Below are 26,464 nucleotides of genomic sequence, written 5' to 3'. Positions count from 1 at the left end.
CCCATGATTTTATTTACAGATTTAAAAGCAGTAGAAATTATCTGAAATCATCATTTATGATTTCATCCTCTGGCTCTTTTTTCATGATTAGTCTAACCTAATCTTTCATGAACCAACTTGATATTTTTAGCTAATGCCATCTGCTGGAGCAGTAAGTTCAGCAAACTGGCAGGCAGTGTACAAGAGAAGTGAATCCCTCTCTTTACTTCACTAAAACTTAACTCTAAATTTAACCAATTTTTGGGCAAACAAGTCCATTTCGTCCCAATTGTATAGTTCCTATCTTCTACTTTGGTGGTGTTATTTTTTAAAAACCAACAACCTGGACTAGGTAACATATTACCTACAAGATTATTTTATTAAGATTGTGAAAGAAAAAACACTGCCAATTAAAATATGACTCAATGCCTTAAAGTTAGTCCAACACAGTGCATGAGTCAGCTACACTATGGCCTCTAGATCCTTTGGAATTTCTTTGATCTATTTGAGGACATTTGGCAGTTTGTGCCTTTGGATGTATTACTGACACAAGGTGGGCAATCCTCTTGCACATTATCTCAATGGCAAAACACAATCCATTTGTGGGTAACTTCCTTAGTTTCAACAGAACTAATTTGTGGCTTTAAAGAATAAATGTTTGCATTCGAGCAAATACTATTTTGCCCAAATACTAGAAAATTTATATCCTATCACTGTTTCTCAACTTTCCAGATACTCAATAGCTAGCTATTCATTCAACAGAGACTCCTAGGGTAACATTTTTTGAAGGCATTTTAATTAGCTAATTCAGTATGTGTAGTCCCAATAACTAACAATACTCAAATGAAGCGATAACATATACAGCCAGATCAAGTGCAAGCATTCACAAGCAATGGGAACCACCAAAGTGCCACCAATTATAATGATCCCACATAAGATATGCATCAATTTGGACTTTAAAAATGGGGGAGGGGGAAATCACAAAACTAATAATACAACTTGAACTTGAAAATTTCTTAAAACTCTTTAAAAAACCACTCTATTTTGATCTTTTTTCCTCTGCCCATTTCTCAAGCGTTAGGCAACCACAACATGGAGATACACAGAAGCATAGCCATTCTTCTGCATTTTTCCTAAGAGGAAATGAATATCACAAATCAGTTAATGGAACTATTATTTGTCATGCTTTAATCAACAACCATGTTTATTATAAGTACTAGATTAAATGGTCAACCACATTCAAACCCTGTCTTTCAGATTCCGGAGAAAATTCCTAATGTTTCCTCAATGTTAATTTGATTAATCACCCAGTGATACAAACCATGAGATGCTGCAGTTAAATATCTCCTACATCATCACAAAATATGTGAAGTTTACTAACAAGTGAAGCTTGTTGTATGAACAACAGATTTTACAAAAAATGGCAGTTCTAAGGTTGGAAGGTCAAGAGAGTCAAATGTGCTCTTCTTTTCCAATGAAAACACCTGAATAATAGCAGTTAACTTTTCCAGAGTCTCAAAACCAGTTAAATAGCTTATTAAAACTAGTTTATATGTTATATTGATTCCCAATCTTAGGTGTACTATGATAGCACACGCCTACACTAGCACACTTGTCCTAAAAACTACTATAAAGGAACACACCTACATGTATGTATATCAACAAAAAGGTACCTATAGAAAGATATGACCAAGTTCTAACCTCTGGTACCTAGGAATGTGACCTTATTAAAAATCAGAAATTTTGCAGATGTAGTTAAGTTAAAATCTTCCCATGAGATCGCAAACATTTATGGTGCTCTCTAAACCCAATCACACATATCCTTAATGAAGAAATGAGAGGGAAATTTGAGACACAAAGAGTAGCCAGGTGAAGATGGAGAAAGAGACTGGAGATACATAAGGCAAGGAATAACAAGGACTGCTAATTGTCATCAGAAGCTAGGAAGAATCATGAAATGAAAGGCTCTTCTCTCAGGATCTCCAGAAGGAACCAACTCTGTCAATGCAATGCTTCTGAATCCCTGGTCTCTAGAATTTAAAGAATAAATTTGTTAATTTAAGACTAAAGCAAGAAAAAAAAGAGTACTTGATCATTTGCTATACTGCTAAATTTAAGAAACCCTTTGAGAGAGAGAGAGAGAGAGAGAGAGAGAGAGAGAGAGAGAGAGAGAGATATCGAGATCGATCCACCTGACACATAACACATAAAAGACATAACAAGGAAGATATTGGTGGTCCTAAAAGCCACAGACCATTTCCCTTTACCTTAGTCAAGTTTTACTACCTTTCTTACTAGTAATAAATATTTACCCAGGCTAAAAGATGAGTCATAATTCTAAAGTTTTAAAAATGGATAAGTAAACAAAAATGCTATAAGACAACCAAACTTGAAATGATCTATTCACGTAAAGACATACAAATTATCTGCAACTTATTAGAAACAGAAAACTTGTGCCTCACCAGAATTACTTAATCAAAAATTTTGAAGGTGAGGCATAGCAATCTGTGTTTTAACAGAACTGTTAAATTCTATACACTAGACTTAAGTCTTAAACTCTTGCTAAAGTTTAAGACTTAGTCTAAATTAATAAAGTTAAACAAGAGGCAGATTAAACAAATAGATACCTAATGTAGCATCAGACTCCCTTGAATTAACTCATAATTCAGATATTCAAGCACTGTTTAATTACCGAAATAAACCCAAAACTCAAAGTGCTGATAGCACCATCCTAGCTTAACAGTATTACAATCACCACATGCAGAAAGAGTAACTGCAAGCTAACCAATTCTGATCCAGCCAGATGACATCACCAATTCTGAACAAAGCATAGTAATGCATTATATCCTTCACATATATTATTTATAATTTTGTACTCACATATTTTTAAATTTTTGAAACATCCCATTCCTTTGGCTTAAGGAAAAATCACAAACTAAGAAAAACATTCATATTTTTCTAAATGAAAATCAAACAAGGGCTGGGGATATAGCTCAGTTGGTAGAGTGCTTGCCTAGCATGCACAAGACCCTGGGTTCAATCCCCAGCACTACAAAAAGAAAGAAAGAAAGAAAGAAAACCAAACAAGTCATTTAAAAATTTAATAATAAATAATATATATAAAGTATTCCTCACTTTAGTGTCAATGACTAAATGTTGCAACTATGAGTGGAAAAAAATTAACTACACAGGGAAGTAAGGCCCAATAGCTCAATGTTATGTTATTTGGTATAGGTGGCAAAAGGAGTGGTAAGAGAAATTACCCTAAACCTTATGAATTCCTCCCCAACCAAATCCAGATTGGGCAAAGATGCTTAAAATAAAAACACAAAAGTAGAATATAAGAATCAAATAACTTAAAACAAGCTTGGGCAGGTTATGTTGTAAAGCCTGGGACATCATATAAAGTGGTAAGTTCAGTACTTGATCAAAATCAAAAGTTTTTTCATTACCTGTAAGAAATAAATGGCAACCTGGTCAAAAATTGCAATTTATATCCAAAATGCTATTTTGTTAAGAGCTTCTACAAATCAGTAAGAACCAACCACAGAAAGATAAGTAAAGAAACCAAACAAATACCAAATTTTATCAATTGTGTGATACTGTATGTTGTCAATTTTCTGAAATTTGATATGCATTTCAAAATACCACCTTATAAACTGCTGCCAACCAGATAGCAATCCTTCTCAACAAATGAAAAAAAGCATCAGTCTCAGATCCCAAAAATATACAAATGGCTAATACATACCTATAAGATGCTCAATTTCATACAAAAGAAATGCAAATTAAAACTATAAGGAGACTACATTTTTCACTTACAAGATTGACTAAAGATAAATTTTACTAAGCTGTATCAGGAAAGGCAAAGAAACAGACACTCATCTGCTCATTCCTTACTGGTGGGAGTAGATAAAATTTTCATGAAGGGCAATCTGGCAAAGGCTGATAAAATTCAAGCAAAACCTTTGATCCAACCAATTTCACTGAGGGAATTCATTTCACATATGCCAATGTGTAAAAACTGTGCATACAAAGTTCTAAGAGGGTGCTGAGGACACCAACTGTTTCTAATAGCAAAAATTGCAAAATATTAACCAATCAGATTAGTCAAACTAGAAGACAATAAAAAATGCCAAGCAACCATTAATAAAAAACAGTGAAACAACTTGATATTACTGTTCTAGAAGAACCGAACAGCACAAAAACAAAAAATCTGTTCTGAAAATCCTAGTCAGTGCTCTTCCCATACTGTCAAGAGTTTGGTTGCCTTTCAAGTATAGACTATACTCTGGTATAACTAACTATGCAGATAACTCAAAATTGTATCTAAAGATCTAAAACATGCATCCACATCACCCAAAGAAATTCTTGGATGACTTCAAAGGTTGGCCATTTTCTTACTGATTTGTAGGAGCTCTTAACAAAATCAGCACTTTGAATACTAAATGCAATTTTTGACCAGTTTCTCATTTGTTTCTTGGCCATATTGTTTCGGATAATGAAACTTGCATTTCTATCAACTACTGAACTTACCACTTTTATGACAAATTACAAATTATTACATTTGACATGAAATGATAGCCTCTAAGCACAGAAAAGAGAAATTCTACATATGAACCTTAAGTATTGCATACTTTAGAAAAAATGAAAAAGATGAGCCTCTCACACACACACACAAACTATCAAATGTGCAAGACAATTCTTAAAGATTGCAAGGGGTCTAGAATTCTAAAATTTCAAAACTGAATTCTCTCTCCTATTCCAGAAAAGCAACACTTATGTATTTTTTTAAGTATTCCGAGTTAAAATCCACCTTAAGAACCAGATTTTTTTTTCTTTTTTGAGACAGGATCTCACTAGGTTGCTGAGCGCCTTGCTAAAGGAACTAATTTTTTTTTTCAGCAAAATTGAATTCTAAACAAAGGGCCCACACTCAACAAAATGATGTTGACCCAATATTAATAAACTGATGTATAGATAATTTTTATATTAAAATAAAAATAAACATTTAAGGTATATATAAATTTTCTATCTGCCACTGAGTTTTTAGATTAACACACTACATTATAGTTAACTTGAATATGTATCATAAGACAGAATGGTTACAGTCAGGCCCCAAGGCCCCAATTTAGGATGGTTTGACTTTATAATAACAGGCTTACTGGAATGTAAATTAATGATATAAAAGATAAACTTTGATCCATGTGAACATAGCAGTTTATGAAAAGAAATTTTGTTTTTGAATATTAAAATCTCCTGATTAATAGCCTAACCAAGGTATAGACATTCAGACAAGGCACATTTATTTTATGTGTATGTGTATATATATCACAACCAATTAAAAAAAATCAAACCACTTCTTTGGATATAAATATGTCAATGAAGACTCAATGTATTTAACACCATATTTCTGGTGAAAAATAAATATTCTCATCATAATGATTCAAATCATAATTCATACCACTGTTTTCCATAATCAACATAAGGACACCATAGTAACTACTAGTTCAAAGTGACTCAGCATTTCAACAGGACCCATACATTTCTATGGATGTTTTACATAGGCTCAAGTTCAATTTGACATTCTCAGCAACAATATTACACAGTAGGAGCAACACCATTCACCATAACCACAAAAGCACCATAATACTGATTACGGTAAAAACTACTGTATGTAAATGATCACAAGAAAGATGTGGTATTTTGAACACCTTGGAATCTCTTGTTTTACTGTTCAAAATACAATAAACTAGACAAAAAGAATATATCAAATACCCTTTGCAACATGTATGGATTCATTCTTAGCTAAAATGTTTAAGACACCAGAACTTAAACCTCTGTTATGGCCAACAGCTAAAATATATTTAGTTATGTTTCAGAGCCAGATACCAAATCAAGCAAAAAAAAAAAAAAAAAGTAAGAAAAAAGCATAAAAAAATCAATGATAAAAAGTAAAGCAACTAAATTTTTTCCCAACATTCATTTCCAACTCTTCAAACTTTCACAAGTGTTGAAGAAAATGCCTTCACCTTCTCCACAGCACTTACAGAAAGCTGAGATGAATGTATCAATTCTGTTCAATATTTTCTAAGATGTCACACTGTGCAAAGAAAGCCTTCTAGGGGCTGGGGATGTGGCTCAAGCAGTAGCATGCTCGCCTGGCATGCGTGCGGCCCAGGTTCGATCCTCAGCACCACATACCAACAAAGATGTTGTGACCACTAAAAAAATAAATAAATAAATATTTTAAAAAAAAAGCCTTCTAAAATTAATCCCTTACAAGTGTATAAGTTTATACACAAAAGAATAGAAAATCAAGTTATCATCTGATGAATTAACAAAAGCCAAAAAATTTTTACTTCTAGGGTAATAACTTTCTTGTTTCTGTTTAAGAACTGCTTAAAGTGGTAACCAACCACTTTGATTTTTTACTCCCATAATGTAATTGCTATACTTGAATGAGAACAATGTCTACCCACATAACAGATGTTCAATAAATTAGTTTGTAACTTGTCTTTAAATTACCACACCTGTTTTCACTTCTGACCTCAAGCCCTAGAAGAATATATGGCTTCATTCATTCAACAATATCAAGTTTGAATTCAATTAACCCTTCTCAATTACAATTCAATCACTGTGTTAAAAGGAATTTCATTAAACTGCTTTTATAAGTTCCTTTCTTGTTTTTATTAGCTAATTAATAAGAACCAATAATTTCTCAAGCTGGAAATCTCCACTACCAGCAGCAATGCTGGGTGAAACACTGCTTGAGTATCAGAAAATTATTCTTAAGGGTTACATACAAATTAACATGAATCTCAGAACAACCCCATAAGGTAGTTATTATAATTTCCATCCTCTGAAAAAGCAGTAAGTACAGGAAGGTTAATTAACAGTCAAAATCATACTGCTAAGTGGCAGAGCTAGGACACAACTTAGGTACTGTGACCCCAGAGGCAGTGTTCTGGGATCTACTTACTTTCAGTTCTCATTTCAAATCATCTATTTTTAAATGAGGGTGCCTGTTGAACAACCACTCTGAAATTCTGTAGTAGTCCTTAAACAGAACTGCTTCAGTTTATTGTTTCCTGGGGCACAAAAAGAATCTGCCAGGGACATGAAAGAATCTGCTATGGCCATGCCTTACAATGACAGTGCCCACCTTAAAGGTTAATGCACCCTCCAGCTCCTTACTGTAGTAGTGTTTTTATTAAGCTTGTGTTTGTTAAAATACTCTTGGTATTCTCTTCCATCTTATTGCCTACAAAGATTATTTTATTTAGATTAAAAACAAATTCTACATGTTTATGATCCAAATTGTATGGAAACACATTCTTTAGCTGGTCTGTTTAAAACTTATCTCACTCAAGCTTTCCAAGGGACGGTTTATCACACCCTGAAATCCCAGACTGTTCATCTCTCTAGTCATTCAATTACATTTCAACCATATCTTCTTGTCTTTACCTTTTCTTGCCTTTTTAGCAGTTTGCCCTGAAGTTACACACCAGATAAACATCTCAAGGTGGTACACAGTCTTACAGAGCTAACACACATGTTCTCTAAAAGCTGCTCTGGTTCATAAACTTTATCTCAGATGGGGTCCTTGGTGTTGTAAAATTCCAAATTTCAAATGAATCTGACACCCCAAATGGAAAAACTTAGGGAGGGAAAGGCAAATTATATATACTATACCCCATCTTCACAAAAGAAATTTTAACAAAGTCAGAGAAAATGTCTTTTCATGAATCATCTATCCATTTGTCATGACTATGCTGCTTAAGTCATCCAAATTCTACAACATAGTGACAAAATTTCAAACTCCTGTTATGACTTTAACTTCCTCAGATTAAAAGGGAACAAAGGTTCTATTTGTTGTGTGCATGGCAAGTACACAGATACAGACACAAACCCCATTCCCTGTGTTTATGGTTTAATGAAGCAAGAAAGACCAAAAAGGCTATCTTCAATCATCTATACATGGTACACAAACTAGTCCTTTAACATCTTAAAATTGATCTGATATGAAAAGGTTGACTTAGACAAATCAGTTGGATATTTTACGAATATACAGTAGGTATAGGACTGTAGGACCTTCTCAAGTAAAAGGTCATGATTTTTTCCATTCAGAAAACAAAGTTTAAAAAACAACAACAAAAAAACCCACTGTTACATCTGATTGGAACGCACTCACCCTGCACCCCAATCCCTGTTCTGGCTGGTACTACTTTTGTTTTAGGCCTTGATTTAAATACACACTTCTCTTTTCCAAATTGAATTGAATCCTCAAAGCATACTTCCATATATTCTATTTTGGACTCTATCTCAATTGAAAATTTTATATTTATACTTGATTTGCTTTATGGGGACAAGAACCAGATTTCTTTTTTGTTACTATACCTAGCACTGCTCAACCTACACAAAGTACTCAATTAAATGACTGAATGACTAAGCATTACATGGTACATGGTACATAAGTGGATTGCCTTGATATCAAAACACCTCAGTAATTTTGCAGCTTTGGAATAAAACAAAAGGCATATCCCCTAAAATAACAATGAAACTGGCTACCAAATTAACAACCAAATATTGTGTTTCTTCACAGGCACAAAATTATCAAGCCACTGTCTTCCCTAAAATTTAATCGGCTCAGTGGTAGAGCAATGCCCGGAATGCTCAAGGCTCTGGGGTTCAATCTCCAGCACCACAAAAGAACAAACAAAAAACTCATCTGCCTCAAAAAAAGTGATGAATTTCTTAAATCATGTACAACTGCAAATGCTGGGGATATAGCTCAGTAGGTAAGGTGCTTGCCTTGCATACACGAGGCACTGGGTTCAATCCCCAGCACAATAAATAAATAAATAAATGAATGAATGAATGAATGAATAAATAAATAAATAAATAGATCCTGTAGAACTCCAACTACAAAATGCTTCCTAAAATCCACAGCAGAAGTGCTAGATGCCATCGATACCTTCTCCTTTCCATGAGAATGAATTAAGATTTTTACTGACCAGTCACAAACATGGCATGGCATCATTGTGTTTTGCTATCTGGTCTTCTCTTCTTTAGAGCCATCTCAATCGGGCTGCCCCCCCCCCCAAATTTCTAACTAAGACAGCAACAGGAAAATAAATATGTTGCATAAGTTTAAGAAGTAAAGGATGGGAACAAGCAAATACCTAACAGAACACAAAAACCATTTAGCAACTTGTCCACTGGGACTGAGTAGCTACTAACGACTTCAAAACCAGAGTACGCACTAACTTACATGAGATCTGATCCTCTGAAAACAGCACAATATTAGACTCATCATCTATCCATATGTATCTCAAACCATGAAGAAACTACCTTGGACTCTGTGTACAATTAAAAAATACACCAATGTGGCTATTCTCAAAAAAACTCTTAAATTCTGAGTCCTTCAAGCAGAATCTTCAGAGAATATTTTGATGAATGCATTCTTCCTACCCAATTAACTATATAACTGATTTCAGTCAGTTACAACTTTAGATGTTTATAACATGTGGGTTCTTAATGGGTTGACATGTGACTATGAAATACACCAAGGGAATCATAAACCACTGTTCTTAATGAAGTATTCTTATTAGTCAAAACTGACATTAGTCCTCTTCATATTAAATAAGAATTTCACTGGAAATTTTAACGTTTCCTTTTAAAGCAATTTAAAATAATGTATACCCTTTTACTAATATAGTGTCACTTAAAAACAACACTGGTTACTCCCTACCTTAAGGAGGAACATTAATAAATTTACCCTGTCTGGAATAAATTTTCTTGAAGAGGTTTACTTATAGATAATCTTTGGGAACTGCTCCACAAGAAAACATCACAATGCTAAACATATGTTAAGTTACTTATGTATATTTATATTGTCACTCCCTACTAAAAACTTAAAATCTTGCACAAGCGTACTCCCTACTAGACAGACACACAAACACATACACACCTCTAATACTGGTAACTTTCTCACATTTGATTTCTAAATTCCAATCTTAACTGTAACTTGCCCACATATGATAGAGCGAATCAAATGTCAGAAAGGTATGCCTACTAAAGACAAGTAAAATTTTACTCTATTTTTTTCAAGTCCTAGACATTATCTGTACTTTACAGTAGTATCAAATGAGCTATGATTTCACATAATTATTGTCAATTACAATGTAATTTCAAACAACCAATAAATAATGTGATCACTAAGTTTATTTAGTTAAGATTAAGATTTAAACAAAAAAAAAAAAACCCTTATAAATCAAAGTTAAGGAGACCAAAGCATTTTAAAGCTCAATTGCTCTTAAAAATGAAATTGTATATCAAATTCTACTGAAACAAAATATATATTTCAAAAGACTAGAGGAAAACTGGACACAAAACATGAAGTGATTGAATATTTTGTTTGAAGGGATTTTTAAAAGTTGTGACAGTTATATTTTAAGAAAATGAGACACCGAAAATATTTTAAGATGAAATCATGATACCTAAACTCTGTTTCAAAATAATATGAGACAGGGAAAATACTGGGATATAGGTGAAACAAGGTTGAAGATGCATAATAAACACAGGGAGTTCACTAAACTAGTATACTTCTGCAGACATTTTAAAATACCTATAAAATATAAAATTTTAAAAAAAGAGACAAGAATCCCATTTATTTCCTAATCCTATAGATGGATACAGATAGATCCATCAACAAAGACTCATGTCACTGACCACGTAACATTTTGTTCCAACATGTCTTTTTTTAAAACTTTGGGAAATTGCATTGTTTTTTTTTTTTTTTAGAAAGAGAGGGAGAGAGAGAGAATTTTAATATTTTTTTTTTAGTTATCGGCGGACACAACATCTTTGTATGTGGTGCTGAGGATCGAACCCGGGGCGCACGCATGCCAGGCGAGCGCACTACCGCTTGAGCCACATCCCCAGCCCGGGAAATTGCATTGTGACACAGGTTTTTTGTTATGTTTACAGTACTGGGGATTGAACTCAGGGCCTTGTACATGCTAGACAAGTGCTCTACCCCTGAGCTAGATCCCCTAGCCCTGTGAGAAATAGCATTCAAATGACACAGAAGTTAGTATGAAAACTTCCTCCGGAATTTATCCAGACCTTAAGCACTATTTCATGGATGAACTTCACAGTACAGGCAAATACCATGACCATGACAGCCTTGAACTTGCAATCTCAGCCTCCAGAGTAGCTGGGATTACAGGCATTTGCCACTGTGCCCATCAAGAAATAAGCTTTTTAAATAACTTAAATGTCATATAAATGCAGATAAACAAAAGCAATAAGGAAAAAAAAAATGAGATTTTTAAAGAAATGACTATCCGGAAATATATACCACTTGTGCAGAATGCAACTATATAAAATGAAGAAAACATTTTTGTCAAGTTAAAACATTCAAAAAGACCAGTATGACCACATGTACCACAGCTATTAAAAGGAACCAACACACCTTCAGGTGCCCTGAGTACATTACATAACAAGATTTGGCCTTTTAGTTCATTATGTATACATATCAAGATCTGCAAAATTAACATTAAAAGTCCCTTGCCTACAATTAAATCATATCCCATCTTACTCACACATCATTCTTTCTAACATTAGCTGTCCTTCTACAAAGATAAATCCATTTTTTTTTCTTTTTGGCAAGACTGGGGGTTGAACTTGCGCCCTCATGCAAGCACTCTACCTTTGCTACATCCCCAGACCACTAAGATATATCTTACTTTTCTATTTCTATCATATTTAAATGATATTTCAGAGCATGTCTACTAAAACTACACATTTTATAGGAACATTTTCACTTAAGATACAACCTCAAGCAACTAAAACCTGATCTGCCAACTTCTATTTCTACTAAAAAGCAACATATATTATAACCAAGAAAAAGAATCCACATTAAAATGTCACCTGAAAAGTCAAAGGTGGCCTACTTCGAACTATTCAAATTTTAAATTTTTATAACTTGAGTGTCCACTTGCAAAATTCTTAACAAGTGGCAGAAAAGCTACAATTAGAAAAAGCATCCATTTTTAAAGATAAAATACTTACTTAAGGATGGTTTTTGCGCTACTGCAGTCTTCAAATCGAATGGAATAACCAACTTCCTGGCCCAACATCACATCCATCTCATCAGCAACTCTCTGAGCCACGCTCATTGCAGCCACTCTCCTGGGTTGGGTACAGGCAACTCCTCTCTTGGGTCCCGGTAATGATCGCATATACTCCACACACCACTGTGGAATCTATCAAATAATTTCACATTTAAATTAATTCTATTCTGCCGCATATCAACTATGTTTAATATAAAGCACTTTTATCTCATTCCAATAATTTAAAATAAAATTCAATTAGGCAAGTGACAGAGAATTATTTATAACAAAAACTTAACGTATCATAACTCCTTTAACATATATAATTTAGATAGAAAAATATCCAAAAAGAGGTCATGTGTAACAAGGATGTGATGTGATTACATTCTGTGCACTAGGTCCACATAAGCTTTGCTTGGTATGCTCACCAGTGTTTAAGTGGTCCCATCATTAACTATTTGTCTACCCAATGAAAAAAATCCTACTTGAAACAAATTCTACTTAATAACAAAAATGTTAATTTCCAATAAGTACAGCATCAAAATTCATACAATGAGTTACAATATGCAGATACAAGTAGAAAATATTCCCTTGTTGCACAAGTATCTTTTAATTCAATTCAAATTCTGTAAGCCAGCAGAAGCCAAATCCTAGCACCTACTAGTACTCCAATCCATCTTTCAGGAATGTTATGCACAGTGGCAACACTTTAGGTACCATCTTGAAAGTAATTACCAGTCTCAAATTCAATATGGCTTACAGCAATAGCGCTTCGCTGAGTAAGGTCAATCAAGGGAAAAGGGGAAAGAGAAAATCTCAACCACAAGATGGTTGTCAGGATGACAGCATATTTCCTTCCTAATTATCCACACACTCATAGATTCTCTCATTTTATGGTTCTTCTCGACTGACTTAACTGTAAAAGAACCATGGGAAAAAAGCAAATGACCATCCCATAAAACTGGAATCTACTGCTACAAGGACATGATTTGTCTTCACCAAAGCTTCCAAAAGCCTATCAGGTGCTAATGCTATAGAAAAAACAAGGGGTTTTTGGGTACACCATGTGTACAATGACATCTGATAACTAGTATTGATTATTGCATTATTATTACATTTTAGTTAGGTTACTTTTTAATTTGGAAATAACTTGTAACTGGAGAAACAAATGAAAGATGATTATGTTGCTTCTCAGAGAACATAATAATATTTTTACATGGTTTTAAATGAACAAAATACTTCACTAAAATAGCAGAGTCTTCCTGGTATTGCAAATCAACAGACCCATGTTAAGTGGTCTTCTTATGAGGTTTTAATTATCTACCCTCATTTTACCAATCCTCAAAAAGTACTGACTTACAAATTAAAAATACTTAAAATTAATTCGTAATTCTTAAGGCAAGATTATTCACATTTTTAAAAATTTCACTCCAGTGAAATTGATAATTTAAAAATATATAGTTTTGGTTAATTTAGCAGTTCTCTTTTAGAACTCCTTATACTGTTAAAATAAATGAGGATACCAAACAATTAATACGTTTATTGTATTTGGAAGTTAAAACTGAAAAGCAGCTAAATTGTTTACTAATTACTAGTAACAACCTATCTTCTATTTTTAAAATGTATATTTTTCAAATAAAATAATACTTGGCTAGTAGAGCACATTTTATTATTTTTACATATCTCTCATGTCTAGCTTATTGGAAGAAACCTCAATTCTGTCTCTACATTCAGTATGCTGCAATATTTTGTTTTGTATGAAAAATACTAAGAAATTCTTGGACCCTGGAAAGGGTTTCAGAGATTTTTAAGGGTTCCCAAAACAGTTTATGATAAGGCATCTACTCAAACTTTCTAAGGAAATATAATTTGGAAGGGATGCATATCCTGAAAGATGTGGGCGACTGGTCTGCTCAAAGTAGGCATCTGCTCTGCTCTTCCTTCCTCCACTTGAGGCTATTTTCCCAAAACATAATCCTTGTTTTATATATTGTCCTGAGTAGCCTTTTCTATTCTCTTAAATTCCAACATTGCCTGCAACAGAACAAAGTCAATCCTATAACTCTAGCTCCTACCCCCAAACCTGGTAGTCACATCTCCTTCTGAATAATGAATATTTTATTGGTATCTCAAATTCATCAAGTTCAAAGAAAAAACCATTTCTCACCTTCCTTCAAGTTCTTTTAATTCTTCCCATGTCCCCTATTCAGTGGCAGTAAAAAACAGACTCCATTCTTTGTTCCTCATTCCCACTAACCTTGCACACAAAGTCAAAACTTGTTAGGATCTCCTATATGGTCTTTCATGACTGAACATTTTTAATAAAAATTTGTGTCACTCCCCTCCAATTAAAAACTCTGATGGCTTCCTTACCTATGGCAAGAGGTAGTAAGGCTCAACCTAGGGCTCCAGTCTCACCTACCCCACCAACCCTTCACACTAGTCAAAGTGTGCAGTGTTCCCTTCTCTAAACTTGTACCCTCACTCATGTTTTTCCTGACTGAACTAGCTTTAATTTCTCAAATATAGGCATAGTATGTGCACACCAAGCACAATGCAAAATGTCTTTTCTATGGCTCTTTCAAAAGTTAAAGTCATTATTTCAAATTATGTTTGATTTCATTTTCTGATAGGCAGGGATAACCAAAACAACTGCTAAGTACTCTTTATTAGGTTTGTGTCCAAGTTTGATAACTATACTAAAAAGCATCTGGATGAAATTTACTGATTTAACTTTCTAGTTTCCCTTTCACATCCCCAAAATTCCCTGCAGTCTTCAATATTCACATAAAGTAACCCCTGAAAGCATGTGTAATCCAAATCATCACGAGCCTCTTGTGCCTTGAATCGATTAAATTATCCACACTAACTACTAATAAAAACTCCTCTGAACCACATCAGACCACAGAACAGCAGTATGAAATAAATATAACCGGCTATTGAAAAGGGACAAAACTGTTAATGCTGAACTTACCTAAATCCAGAAACTATTTAACCCAGAGCAGCCCACTAAACTAGAGTTCTCTCATTAATCTAAGCCGCATTCTGGTCCTCCATAAAATGTGATTACTTTCCCTGCAGAGTTGTATATAAACTTAAAATGATATAATACATGTAAAGTACACAATGCCTGATTAATTAACAGGTGTGTTAATATTCTGCAAACCAGTAAAACAGTTGATATAATTATTTAAAATACTCTGACAATGCTCCATTTTGTCCTATTGTATTAGATGTAAAACATCTATAAAAAATATAGTATGTAGCATTTAATTAGTATAGTGATATAATTAATTAGTATTACATTATTTCCAATGTATCTGAATGCACATGTGTCCATTTCATTGAAATATTTGCAAATTTAAAAACATGGGACTTAATGAAATAGATTAGCATAATTAAGAGTTATAGACTTGCACGTTTCTAAAACTTTTTAAATTTTGTTTAATTAAAAAAAAAGGCTACAGTTTCTTTTCCTAACATCAGCACTAAGTTTTCCTTCACTTGAAAATAGTTCTCACTAAAGTTCAGTCTTCAATAAAAGCTTTTCTATTTTGGTTGCTGTAGTAGTTTTCGAAAAGCCTCCATGAAATACTCAAATTGACTTGCAGTCCATATAACTTAAAAAAAGATAGTTAACCTCACTCAGGGAAACACACATACAAATTAAAAATTACCCCAGGTTTATTTTTTTCACCTATTAGATCTGTAAAAACTCCAATCCAGTGATACTCCCAAACATGCTCTCACACTTGCTTATGGAAAGGTAAACTGACAGGTTACTTATGAAGGGAAGGCAATTTGGCTACATGTATTTTAACTGCAAATGATATCCAAGTTTCCATTTCTACAAACATACCTGCCCATGTGAAGCCTACATATCTATTAACAGAAGCCCAGTAAATAATGACTCATCCATGTTTGAAAAATATCCTAGATGTCTTATTAGTTCTGGCATGAGGTAGGGATGACTACATATGCCTTCTACTTTGTGAAAGAATAGGTAATATTCAGTTCCAAACAACTATAATAAAAAGAAAAAAGAAAAAGTAACTCACCTGTGTTGTCTTACCAGACCCAGTCTCGCCAACCAGCACAAATGACTGATGTCTAACCAGGATATCTGTAAACCTATCCTTGTATTCCCAAACCGGGAGCTGAAGTCGTTTCTTTAGAATATCATAGTATCGAGGTGTATGGGGTAAATTGGTGAATGGATTAATGCACTGTGGAAGTGATGTGTGTCCTGCATGTCCAGTGTGTGTTGAATGAGCAGAATGTGTCGAATGTGTTGAATGAGCCGAGTGGGTTGAATGAGCTGAGTGGGAAGCTTTCAAAGGTGGTAATCCAGCACTGATAAGCATAGCATTGGTTGAAGCTCGCAACTCCTTCTCCTTTTCTTTTTCCCTCTCCTGCTCTCGATCTCCTCTATCACGTTCTCTGTCACGATTTTTAGACCGATCTTCACGATCCCGGTCTCGATCTCGTTCTTTCCTAAGAACAAAAATTTTAGAATTCAGATTCTAAATTTTAAGCATAATGTTCGAAGCAATATTACAGTCATAAGAGCACAAATGTTCACTAACCTAATGAAAAAATTAATGTAAAATTTCAATGAATTACATAACTATTAGAAATAACAATCAAGAATTTTCCACACTCCACCATAAACTTTTTCCTTCCTTGATGATGCCTCAAAGTATCTTACTACAAACTTCAACATAAGGTTAAGACATCCTAAGGGAAAAAAAAAAAAAAACTTCCTATTTCCACAACAGAAGTCAGAGACTGCAGCTGGAGTGGGGAAGACAGAAATAAATTGGGCAAAAAAAGACAGCCCCACAATCTTTCCTAGATTCTCCTTCAAGCTGCACTTTGCTTTAAGTTCTAATGCTAAATGAAAAGAACACAGTACAATGTTACACACAGTATCACAAGTAATACAAATATGAATTAGAGGATTATCTGCAAGTTTGCTTTCTTAATTATACTTTCCAGTACTTCCTCAATTTTATTCAGTAAGTGTATACTGCTTTACAAGAAAAACGAAAATTCTAAAACACTTTTATTCCTTTGCTTTCAGTGTCTACTCTTGCATTTAGCCTTTGGGGATAGTAAAACACTGGAAGTAAAAGGTAAATCCGCATATACTGGCCAACCATAAATGAAATAAAGCAGAATTAAAACTAGCTTCATCATTTTACCGCTGTTTAAAAAATGCTAAAATTATGCAGGCAGCCACTTTATTAAACTTAGGCCAGTTTTAAGTAGTCAATTATGATATCTACTTCTAGTTACTAGATTGTCCCAATACGATGATAACCTTAACTAATCTAGGTGAGGAAACCTGACAAGCAGCAAGACAAAGGGCTGTATCTGGTGGCCTCTGAGGGCCTGGTGACAGAAATAAAATAATCTTTCCTTGCTCATTTTACTAATCCACTTTATTTCAGACAAACTCCTATAGCAAAGAAGGAGTTTGTAGCAAAGAAACTTGCCACGAGGTGTTGGGACCCAGATTAAAAATAATGAGGACCAACAGGAAGCTAAATGTGTCATTGCTCCTTATTCACAATACACAAATGAGTACAAGTTTCCTGTGCTGTAAGTATCAGTAGCAGAGAAAGAGCAGTCATTCTCCATAATGGTACATCAATGGGGCAATAGTAAATTCTTGACCGACCAAAGATAAAATACTAATAAACCCAGCACTGAGTCAGAATGGTCCATCTACAGAAATGGTAGGCTGACCAATCAAATCGGATCCTTTCCTTCTAAAAATATGCCATTCTATTCCATTAAAAAAAAAGACTTAAGGGGGAAAATCCTTGTTTTAAACAGGTGATTTTTTTCCTTCTTCCATTTCAATGTCCACATGCTACAGAATTATAGGGTATACAAGCTAGAAAGTTTTACTCAAAACCAAAAGAAAATGTGAAAAATGACTAACCATAAAATGAAGTCTCACAATTCAAAATTTTAGAGTCCTGACCTATCTTTGAAATATGCTATCAACTACCTGCTTTCTTTCCCTCCTTCTACCTTATCATAGTGCTCAACATATTTAATAAGCATTCATATTAGCCCAAAATGTGGATGGGGAATAGTTTACAATTGGGCAAGCAGAAATATGCTCACCAAGTGAGAAGCACTATAGTCACAAATAATTCAGAGTAGCCATCTGAAAGATAATGGTACACATAACTAGAGTGAACTCTTTAAGAACATCTGGTCTAAATGAAAAGGATTGTTTCTAATACTCATACCATCATGGGGAGAAAAGAAGGACCAAGAAAAGAAAATGTTTAATAAATTCCTCTTGTACTTCTCACATAATATCAGATACTTAAGATATGGACCAAAAATTCAATAGTTACAAAACTGGGGGGAAGAGGGATTATGGAAGAAGTAAACTATGTATTACATACTCTTGTAGTCCTGTGCCAACAAAGATTGGTTTTCAGAGACCAACTTCATCCATAGCTTCATTAAAAAAAAAAAAAAAAAAAAAAAAAAAACTCTACAACACAGGAAGCAAATATCAAATACATTCTGAAGACACAAGATTAGGAGCTGACCAAGAAATGAAGGCAATCATAGTATAGAAAGAAAAGGAGTATAACCACAGGTAAGGTGTAAGCCTCAATTTATTAATTTGCATAGTGAAAAGTATTAGTAAGATTAAAGTAAGAAAGTAACAGAGAAGACTTTATAGGGTCATGGAAAAAAGGAAAGAGGCAGATGTAGAAAACAATTCAATCACCTAGAAATACTGCCTTATGGTTCAAGCTATCTATCTTCAATAGGATAGGAAGAATAAAAATTAAGTCTGTTAAGTGGGAACTTAAACCCTCTGCTTCATAAATATGTATAGGCTTGTACTTATGCATATTTTCTTCTTTAAATATGTATTTTTGTCAAGCACAAAAATTGTATGATTCTATACAATTTTTCAGCTCAATTCTGGCTCAGCACTTAAGGTAGCTATATAACAGTATTTCTTTTCTCATCTCAAAACACAGCTATTAATGCCTTGTGAGGTATTGAAAAGATTAAATGAATTAACACGAGAAAGTGTTGTCTAACTCTGAAAATGCCCAGTAAATGTTGGTTATTATTAAAGTTTTTTTTTTTTTTTTTAAAGTTAGAATTACCATGTTAAAGCCAGGCATGGAGGGACATGCCTGTAATCCCAGTGACTCAGGAGGCTAAGCCAGGAGGATCACAAGTTCAAAGCCAGCCTCTGCAACTTAGCAAAACCCTATCTCAAAATAAAAAATAAAAAGGGCTGGGGAAGTGGCCCAGTGGTTAAGCAGCCCTGGGTTCAATCCCTGGTATGGTGGGGGGTGGGGGGGATTTAAAATTCACGAGGGATAATAGGTATTAAAATGCTGCAAATGAAGATATAAGCTGGTCATCAAAATCAGAATATTTTGAACACACACAGTTTTTCTGGCAATCTTATTTCCACAAGCTTCCAATCCCATGAGTGTGCAAATATGTATACATAAGGATGTTCATGATACTTTTAACCTATAAAATGACAACTGGGAAACCACCTAAACAGCAAGGAACAGGATACTGGGTAAGTTATGATATACCTTTACAAGTGGAGTACTACACAGCCAATGAAAAGGATAGTTACTGACATCTGAGCAAAACTAAAAGCACACAATAGAGATTCTACTGATATTCATATTATACTTCATAGTCATGAGTAAAAATGCCAAGACTATCCAAAATTGTTCATCACAAAATGTTTTTCGAAGATTTCCAGGAATTTGCCTTTTCTGTTTTGTTTCTGCAACTTTCTTCACCTATCATATAGGACTGTCATAAAAATGTGTTTATACATGTAAAAAGTCTGGAAGTGTCACGTGTACATTATGTGCTCTATTTGTATTATATCAATGTATATAATAAACAACCAATGTATCGATCAGGAAATATCGAAAAGCCAACATCTAGTGTGTTTTCCACACTTCATAGAGGTTTGTTTTGTTGTTAGTAACATTATATTGAAGACTCTATAGGGTCATGGAATAAAGGAAAGAGGCAGAATACGTAAGAGACCTATAACTTCTCCACCTGCTCCCAAACAAAAACATGCCAGGAGTAAATAAACCCTTATATAGTATGCGAGCAAGAACATGGATGAAATCTCCCACTAAATAAATGACCCTCCCTTTTTAGTACTAGAGAAATGGGACAATCATGTTTAACAAAAGAGTTCACAAAAGTGATATGCCTGTGCTCTCAAACAAATACGCCTCCTAACTATCAGCACTAAAACACAACGACAACAACAACAAAAAAAAAACACTACAGGTTTGTTGGTCATTCAACAAGTTACTTAAAATTATCAAATGGGGGAAATTTGATATTTCACGCCTTGAGCCATAACAAACTTCAGAAGTCCACTGCTAAAGAAAACTAGCCCTGTGAGAAATAGCACTCAAATGACACAGAAGTTAGTTTGAAAACTTCCTCCAGAATTTATCCAGACCTTAAGCACTATTTCATGGATGAACTCCACAATACAGGCAAATCTCAAATATTATGGGGAATCAGAGACCCAAAAAATCCACTTAGGATATCTGTTTTGGAGCATTCACCTAAGTGTATCATGAGACTATTAATCCCAAGGAAAGCCCTTTTAAATGGTGCACATACACAATAAACCTGATGAGTCAATTCTCCAGTATACTTTGATCCAACCTGACCTCTTACTGGAGATATTAGCTGCATCTTAGCCAACGACAAGCAATTTTATTTTTACTTGAAAGGAAATCAAGAACCAAGTGTTCCCTGCTTTACCAACCTATTATAAATGTCACTAAAACAAGCTGTAATGATTCTAAGTACAGTATCAGACTGTGTGTCAGAGAGTGGAAATTCAAAAAGCAGCATTCCAGATTCCACTATAAAACTGTTAACTTGCACAATCCACTTAACTCCACCCCGTCTGCATTTCTCATTTCTTGAATGGAGTTGATTATACTCTTTTGAAAGTTGTTTCCAACTCTAAGGGTCTGTGACAGAGGTTAAACGTGCTCATGTTTTTTGAGGGAGCAGTCTAAGCTGCTATGTTATTATGTTATTGTATGATTACTATACCTAATATCATAATTTCTAAAAAACCTACAAAAATAAAACAGCATAAATATTTCTGTATTTACAATTAAATATACGTTAGGCATCAAAAAGTACATCCCATTCTGATTTATACTCCACCTTGACAGTAAAGATTACGTGGAAAACTGATGAAATTATGCAAGGTATTTGGACATTCGAACTTTTGTTTGAGGTTTTTCTTTTTGCCTATTACCCAGAGAATTCTGCTCTTCAAGAGTGAAAACACACACTGACTGGACCAGAAAATGACTGTGATACAATTCCTCAAGTTAATTGCTAAATTCCTCGGTACCTTTAGAGAATGGCTAAGGAAAAGGAATCCTCAACCCTATGAATCTTGTATTTCTCAACCTCCACATGGCGATATTTTGCCATGAGCATGAAAACCACTTCTTGAATAAGTCTCCGTATTTCAAAAGCTCCTTCAAATAAAAACTTAGGGGGGAAAAGTATGCCTGCCAACTCCTAGCCCTAGCACCGTCTTCACCAAAGCAGGAAATAAAGGAGATGGCGGGAGAGTGGGCGGCAGACGGAAGTTTGCTTGCCGTCTACTCCGAAGTGTTTGAATGGACGGAGGAACGCGCTCTCCCGCCGCGCTGGGCCCCTAGGCTCCGGGACGCGGCCCCCGGCCCACCAGGCAGCCTTCCGGTGCCTTCCTCCCGCAGGCCTCCGCTCCCCCTGCCCCCGGACTCCGCGCTCAACTCCCGCCACCCCCGCCGCAGCCCACACGAGAACCCACGCGCTCCCCGCCCTCGCGGCCCGGCGCCGTCCCCTTCCCAGGCCCTCTCCCGGCCCTCGGCCCGGAACCCGGTGCCCTTGGGCGCGAACGCTCGCCGCGCCCTCCCCCACCCTCGCCAGGCCTCAGTCGGGAACCGAAGCCACGAGGTCCGCGCTCCGCTCCCGCTCCGTCCAAAGTGGCTCTGGCAGGCTGGGCCTGGCGGAGGCGGCGCCCTGGTGGCCGCCACAGGCCTCTCCACCTCCTGACCCGGCCCCGCCAACATCCGCGGCGCCCTTGCCGGGCCGAACCGGCGCCGCTCCGCCCGGACCGCCGCTGAACGGAGCCCCAAAGAAAACAAAGGCTCGGGCTCCACGACCTGCTCCGCCACGCCGGTCGTGGCCCGCTCCCCGCCCGGACCCCAACAAAGCCCGCCTCGCACCCCAGGCCTGGCTTACCCATCGGTCCCCGCACGCTTCTTGCCGGAGGGGTAATCCTCCCCCAGGTCCAACCGGTGTCGCTTGGACATCTTCGCACTCTTCCAGCGAGCGGTCCAAACCGTTAGGCTGGAACCAGGAGCTAAAATGGCGGCGGCAACGAGGGCTGGGCCTGCGCGCGCGCTTCCGCAGCGTGCGTGCTGAGCGTGCGTGCCTGATGCACGCGCACGCCACCCAGATATCAGTATATCAAAACTTTAATGACTTAAAACAATGATTTATTTGATTTTTCATGATTCTGAGAGTTCTATTGGCATTTCTTCTGCTCTTTTCACCTTGACTCACTCACGCTGGGGCTGAGTGGATGAGCTTCTTTTTCCATGTGGACTCTCACCCTTTAAGGAAGTTAGATCAGACTCTTCCCATGGCAGAAGTTCCCAAGAAAATGAAGACAGAATCGGGAGACTTCTTAAGGCTTGCTTTTGAACTTATACATCATTTATGCCATATTTTGTTGGTCGAAGCAAGTCAAAAGCCAGTCCAGAATTAGACTTGAGCTGCAAAATAACATGGTCATTCTACCTTTGTAGTTCCTGAAGTTTCAGGAAGAAATTCTTCAATGAGATGGGAAAAAAAAAAATTGGCACAGTAAGGAATCAAATTGCATGATTCTCATAAAAGAGGTTGCTTATTACTGGAGTTGCTCAATGGTAGAGCACCTGCCTAGCATGTATAGGGCCCAAGTGAAAGAAAGAGAGAAAGAAGGAAATATGAATAATTTGAGATAAATTCAAATTCTGTGTTATGGCTTAAAGATGGCAGGATTTTGACATTAGGAAGGAAGGAGCAACAGCTAAAGGGGTAAGACACAGACTGAGGCCTGTCCACCTCTGGTCTTTCTCTTTTTTTTCTGTCTCTTCCCACTTCCCCTTCTTCTGTGTCTTTTTCCCTTTTGCTTCTTTCTCATCTTCTTTCAACTTCCAGAGTTTTCCCCTTTATTTCTTTAGGAACATGAATTGGCCATAATAATAAACTACAATATTTATTTTAAAAAATATTTTAAAAAATATTTTATCACCTTCTCACTACATGTTTTAAAACCAATGAGACCAGATTTTAACAAACATAAAGGGTGAGTCTAGTGGGTTGAAAGCTACTACACAAAGGCCATGACAAATGGAAGATAATGCCATAAAAATAGTAAGAATGATTTATGCTTGGGCTTTGGAATTAGTTTTAGTAATAGCTTGTCAGTGAGACCAGGCTGTTTGGGTGCTGGCTAATGGAAGCCCCTCTGCTGCCCCATTGACTTTCTGCCTGGGTCACCGCACAGCCATGGTTACTGAGGCAATGCACACACTCCCATGCCCAGCCTTCCTTGTGGCAAAAGATTATTGGTTCATTGAGGCAGATCAGCTTTACTGTCCCTAGATGGGAAGGCACATGCTCACATGAGGCGGGGGCACCCTGTTTCTTTTTATCTTTATCCTCTGAATTAAATACCTGAACTTCTTTTTAGACTTATATAAATTCTGGTTTTTGCCTTATACATAGGTGGGTGGAAAAGAAAGGCATAGTAAAAAGAAACTAGAGTTGGTGGCAAGTATACACTTAATCTGGGGGAAACCAAATGAGATCTGGCTGCTTCCACTTCAGACCAGTCTCGCCTGAGCTCCCCAGGTTAAAAGAGGTTTTGTTCTCTTAAAGCTTTTTATCAGTAGCTCTGCTTATCTGTGGCTGCTGCCATCGCCACAGAGCAGCCCAGGAAGGTGGAGAGTGCTGTCTTACTGCTGGTGCTCCTCATTCATGCTTATTGGCGAAAGTTATGATGGAGCTCCTGAGAGAGCTTCTCGTGGTGTGCATGTGTGTAGGGAGCTCTAGTCAGGATGGGGTGTGCAGGAACTTACTGGAGGGACAGCTGGTTGTGAGACTGCTGTGGACAATTCTGGTATTGTATCTGCAGCCTGCTGTGGAAAGTGGTTTGTCCTTGCCTGTGGCTAAGAGTCAGCCCACTAGAGTCACTATGTAAACAAGACATTCTTCCTACACATTAGATATTTTTCGTGTGTGTTTTTAAGGGCATAAACATTGGAATTATTCAATTTGAGCCCAATTATATTTATAATATGAGCTGTTAAGCTCAGAAATATGTATGAACTTCCTTTCAGGGAGACTTTATTATTATGTTGTACTCTGATTTTCTCAGAGTTTATAAATTGACTTGAGTAAATATTATTTAAAAACTATGTAATTGAAAAAAAAGGCTTAGTACTCTGAAATTATTTTCATTTCCCTTCCACAGGACTTGTTTAAAACTAGCTTATAGGATTTTTGTTCATTGTTGTTCCTTTTTTCTTATTTTTTGCCTGATTTCACAAAATTCCTTAAGAACCATATAAATGGTTCTTTGTGTGACAAAAAGTACTTACTGATATCAGGGATTTTAAAAATCAAAGGCACACACGTTTATTAATTGTTTTTACCAACATTCAGATGAGTTCCCCCATCAACCATCAGTGCACCCCACCCCACACACACACATACACACACACATGAATATAGCAGAAATTAATGCCACCTCGTGCTGCTTTAAGTGCATGAGCCATAATATACACCAGGTGTAGTAATTAGCAGGCACACGAAGGCTGCCTATTTGTCTGGTTTTGCTGCTGTTGCTGTATCCCCTTGTGTTTTCACACCATCAGATAGTTGGATTTAATTGAGGCCACATCAGATGAGGCATTACTGACACCTTTAATGGAATGAGCATCCAGGGAGGATTAACTCATAATATTGATTGGCTTTTAGCCACTTGCTCAGAAGGGTGTCTGGGTAGCTTATTAGTTGCCTTTATTTACACCTTTATGCAAAGAGTGCAAATAGGAATTCTTAGTGCAATATGTTTTTCTAAGTACTCTTAATAACTTTTTTAAAAGGACTGATAGTAAAATGCAAATGTATTTAATTTTTTATTAGCAGTTCTGAATAAATATGTGTTAAATATATGTGCCTACACATTTACATATACCTGGTGTTTTGAAATATGGCAGTAGGAAAGCAGCCAGAAGCATTTCATCAATGTGTTTCAATTCTGAATGATACTAATCAGCTATTAGAAAATACACATGGTTGGAGAGAATCACTGAAAATGTACAGTGCAATTATTGTATGATAGCAGATTACCACAAAGTATAAATAAAGCCAATAAATCAGAGTTGTGTTGTATATGTCTTGGGTTATGACATATGGGTTGTAGCAATGTTCCAAATCCTTAGCAGTCTTCAAGATTTATTTTGTTGCAGGTTATTAGAAGAGTGTTTCATTTAACATTTTCAATTACTTTTTGCTTTCAAAGGACAAATCAAAAAAGTTTTGAGCTTTAGTTTTTTTAATGAGAGGGATGAGAACCATCTAGATATTTCTCTTTACTTGTAGCTACACTGAGAACAGTGGCATTTGCATTACAATAGGCAGTGTTTATTACTTGGTACACTATATAAATATATTGTTTTTACAAGTACATTTAATTATGCATTGCTTTGAAACACCTGTATAATTAAGTTGGTATATTACATTCATAAATTATTTCTTGACCATAATAATATATGCATGCTGTCTAACTATTGCTTATAAATATATTTGTTTTAATTATCTCTTTATTTAGTTGTCAAAATCTTTGAGCTAATTCAAGACTTCTTTTGATGATCTTTGGAAATTACCCTGGCTAGTTTTTAACACCTATTGCCTATTCTTATCCTTCTTTTATTTTTAATCCCAAAGATCATTATGTAATAGCAACTAAAACAGTTTAATGTAATCCCAATACTTTGCCTATTTAGAATCTAAATCAAATCATTCTTTTAGTTTTCTATGGCAGTGGGCAGGGAAAGGGAGCTAATGACATTTATAGATTTTTGAAGTGTTTTTGTTAACATATTCTACTTCAGTCCCCGAAAATCCCAAATAATGCCATGTAAAAAAACAAGCAAATCATGATGCTGTTTCTGCAGCCTTTCTGTGGCTCGACTTGCAACCTGTGTTAACATGGTCTTCTTCTTCTTTTCCTGCTCTTTCTTTTCCTC

At 35.8% G+C, this 26,464-nt stretch overlaps 1 protein-coding gene across 1 annotated transcript; it reads right to left on the bottom strand.

Moving 5' to 3' along the window:
• Positions 1-1,003: 1,003 nt before the first annotated feature.
• LOC308640663 (ATP-dependent RNA helicase DHX15-like) lies at positions 1,004-22,474 on the bottom strand (the record flags this gene model as incomplete). Its single annotated transcript, XM_081312466.1, has 4 exons — positions 1,004-1,112; positions 12,055-12,248; positions 16,154-16,589; positions 22,404-22,474. The coding sequence occupies 4 exons, from the start codon at positions 22,472-22,474 to the stop codon at positions 1,019-1,021; spliced, it is 795 nt and encodes a 264-aa protein (XP_081168592.1). The 3' UTR covers positions 1,004-1,018.
• Positions 22,475-26,464: the final 3,990 nt, after the last annotated feature.

This window comes from Spermophilus citellus (assembly GCF_964194105.1).
Source record: "Spermophilus citellus genome assembly, contig: SCAFFOLD_193, whole genome shotgun sequence".
Taxonomy (NCBI): Eukaryota; Metazoa; Chordata; class Mammalia; order Rodentia; family Sciuridae; genus Spermophilus; species Spermophilus citellus.
The sequence above is the reverse complement of the archived record's forward strand: the minus strand, read 5'-3'. Positions and strand labels throughout refer to the sequence as shown.